Below are 3,164 nucleotides of genomic sequence, written 5' to 3' on the forward strand. Positions count from 1 at the left end.
CAAATGATGTTGAACTTTTAGTATCGTGTAGTCATAATCCAAACACGAATGCAAAATATTGTGTAGTTTGTTGCTTTGATGTGCTTGTGAAGTATAACTTATACACAAATGCATATCCCAGTCTGTTTGTTGCGTATAAACTAATGCTGACATTATCCGTGACACAAGTAGGATGTGAAAGGAGTTTTTCTAAATTGAAATATATAAAAAACTACTTGAGAAATACATTGGGCCAAGACATTTTAGAAAGTTTCACGCTAATGAATGTTGAAAAAGATTTACTGAGTACAATTGATTCAAATGATGTGATTAATAAATTATCTGCTAGGAATAGTACATTTAAAAATTTGTTATCATTTTAATAATTATATTTTTTTTTAAATTTATTTTGTAGTACATAATATATAATATGATTTGATCGTAAAAAGTATTGCGAGCGAAGCGAGCATTTTTTTTTAATATATAATATAATATATAGGCCCTAGTTATATGAGGCCCCAATAAATATATCCCGGTAAAAAAAAAAGTACCTATCCGCCCATGACATACACACTCAAGAACCGGACATACACGCCCGGTGCATGGTCTGCGATCCGACGTAGTCGGATTGCCTACCTGACTAGCTACTTGCATACGAGCGACTTACACTCCCACTGCATCCGATCCGCCGCAGACGAATTATCCGTTCGGGAATCGACTTTCACCCAAGATGACTGATAGCTAGACACTCACACTCAGAATCCGAATTTCCGATTTCAACACACACACTCCAGAACCGGACATACACGCCCGGGGCGTCGTCTGCGGTCCTCGGATTGCCTACCTGGCTGGCTGTGTCGTACGATCGACTTGAATCGCCTGACTTACGACTAGACACTCTTCCGAGTTCAAAAATTACCGCTTAACCAGGGCTGCCAACACGACAAAACACAATACCCAACGACCCCGCGTTCCCGCCGCAGGCCGGATCGAAAAACCCAGCCCGAGGCGAAACGACAAAGATGCACCACCGCCCACACAGTCTTTCCGCCGCAGGCGGGATGACAAACGCCGGAATCTAGTATTATATAAAATACGTACAAACTAAAACTATTATTTTAATTAATTAATATGTATACATAATGTCTGTATGGTTGATAGATAATAATGAAAAAAAAATAATAAGCGTATATCGCGATACCGCATTACCGCCGCAATCGCGATATTGTTAACCTGTATATTATATGTTATTACTAATTAGTATTGTGCATTATTTATGGTCATTAGAGAAATAGACGGAACATTAGGTATGATAACGCGTGCAAGTGGGTGGAGATTGTTCCGAGCATAAGCGGTCTTATCATTGTCTTATCATTTAGAATATAATAAAATTGAACGAACGCTCTAATTGGCTGTCCTCGGAGCAGAGGCCAATTCGCTCACTCTTATGATAAAAATTATGCTGTCTCTCTTAATCCGTTTGGCACCACCACGCCTCCCAGTCATCGGGACTAATGTTCCGTCTATTTCTCTAAGTCTATGGGTATACCAGCTGGTATATCTATAATAATATAAGATATTATGATAACTACATGCATGCAATGATTTTGGAAATATTGATTAACCATACGTCCCAATTGAAAAATAAAATACTTGTTTCAAAATAGAATATATTACAATATTTAAAAATAATATATCCTAGACTGACAAATCATCTCCGTTCAGAATCGTTTTTCGTATACAATGATATAATATCATTGGATTCAAATTTAATTCCATCCATTACAGTAACCCACTTGTAACCTACTGTACAGCAGAGCGACATCCACGACTTACCCGCCTTTTTTTTTTACATATATAATGACCTTTTACAGCACTTAAATCTTCACTGTCACATGATTTGTGAAACCAATTCCAACAGTCCACACAATGAATTAATTTTTCTGTAAAATCGGAATCGCAATTATTTTCATACGCACATTGTCCACCAGCCAAATTTTTCCAATAGGTTTTTAATACATCTGCTAACATCATCTCAATGTTTTCAATGTTTGTAAATGTTATTAACTCCATTAGATTGTTTTCAACGTAATCATTGATAACTATGTTATTTGTTTTTTTGGGGTTATGGAGAGGTCTTTTATTATATTTTCGCATATGATCTATTATCTCTTCTCTTAACTCGTGTTTGATGAATAGTAATTTTTTTAAATAATTTTCAATAATTGGATGGTCTTATTTGAATATGATTTTTGCATACATCAAAGTGCATATTAATGAATTGCCCCAGTCAAATGCATTATATACATCAGTCGGAATATGAAATGTCCATTCTTTTGCATTGAAAGGAACCCCGTCCATAATACAGGCTGTAGAATAAGCTTTAAGAAATGTAATAATACAATCTTTATTGATTTCATATCCTATTTATACTGAACCATCTGTGCTTAAACCATTGAACTATATGATAACTGTAATGCTCACCAGCCATAAGACCAATGTAAACATAACCGAGATAGCGTGTTAGAAAAAGACAGCAGATAAGAATGGTGCTGCCATCTTTTTTTATCTCACTTAAAAATTGATTGCTTACCAATAAATAATAATATTATCCTTCGTTTAACGTTTTATTCTATGTTTTAAATTTCTAAACTTTAACTTAAATAAAATTCAAATAGTGGACAAGTTAAAATGGTGAATTTTTGTAGTGGTTTTGATTGTACTAGCTCAAGTGACGTTAGGAAAGACCTGTCATTTCACAAGTTAGTATAAAGTGTTATATAGTGTTATTGATTTTACACATTGATTATTTCAAACCAATGTACATTTATTATTTTGATATTTAAGGTTCCTCTTAAAGAGAAAGAGAGGCTTCAACAATGGGTACATGCTGTTCGAAGAAAGGATTTTAAACCTACTTCCAGCTCGACATTATGTAGTTTACATTTTAAAGAAACTGACTTCTATTCTGCTGTTGTCAGTGGGAAAAAAATGTTAAAAAAATCTGCTGTACCAACTGTATTTAATTTCCCAATTCATTTAACAACAAAAATAAAAGAAAGAAGAATCCTGCAACGAGAAGTAAGTAAATATACATACTAAAACAAGTATTTATATATTTTTATATTATAATTATGGCCATTGTGTATTAGTAATTTTGTTCTCTTTAGTAAAATTGTTATTTA

General features: G+C 33.9%; 2 protein-coding genes across 2 annotated transcripts in view; one reads left to right on the forward strand and one right to left on the reverse strand.

The window, feature by feature from the left end:
* Positions 1-2,052, reverse strand: part of LOC103308590 (protein argonaute 3-like) — a 6,226-nt gene extending 4,174 nt beyond the window's left edge. The window contains exon 1 of the mRNA XM_008182255.1: positions 1,845-2,052. Coding sequence (XP_008180477.1) covers positions 1,845-2,052 — 208 coding nt within the window. The remainder of the gene's footprint in view (positions 1-1,844) is intronic.
* Positions 2,053-2,670: 618 nt separating this feature from the next.
* On the forward strand, positions 2,671-3,060 carry LOC115034703 (THAP domain-containing protein 1 A-like; the record flags this gene model as incomplete). Its single annotated transcript, XM_029492059.1, has 2 exons — positions 2,671-2,745; positions 2,827-3,060. Coding segments are annotated over exons 1-2 (309 nt in total), but the record flags the coding sequence as incomplete, so codon positions are not given.
* Between the last annotated feature and the right edge of the window lie 104 nt (positions 3,061-3,164).

This window comes from Acyrthosiphon pisum, unplaced genomic scaffold (genome assembly GCF_005508785.2).
Source record: "Acyrthosiphon pisum isolate AL4f unplaced genomic scaffold, pea_aphid_22Mar2018_4r6ur Scaffold_20712;HRSCAF=21911, whole genome shotgun sequence".
NCBI classification, from domain to species: domain Eukaryota; kingdom Metazoa; phylum Arthropoda; class Insecta; order Hemiptera; family Aphididae; genus Acyrthosiphon; species Acyrthosiphon pisum.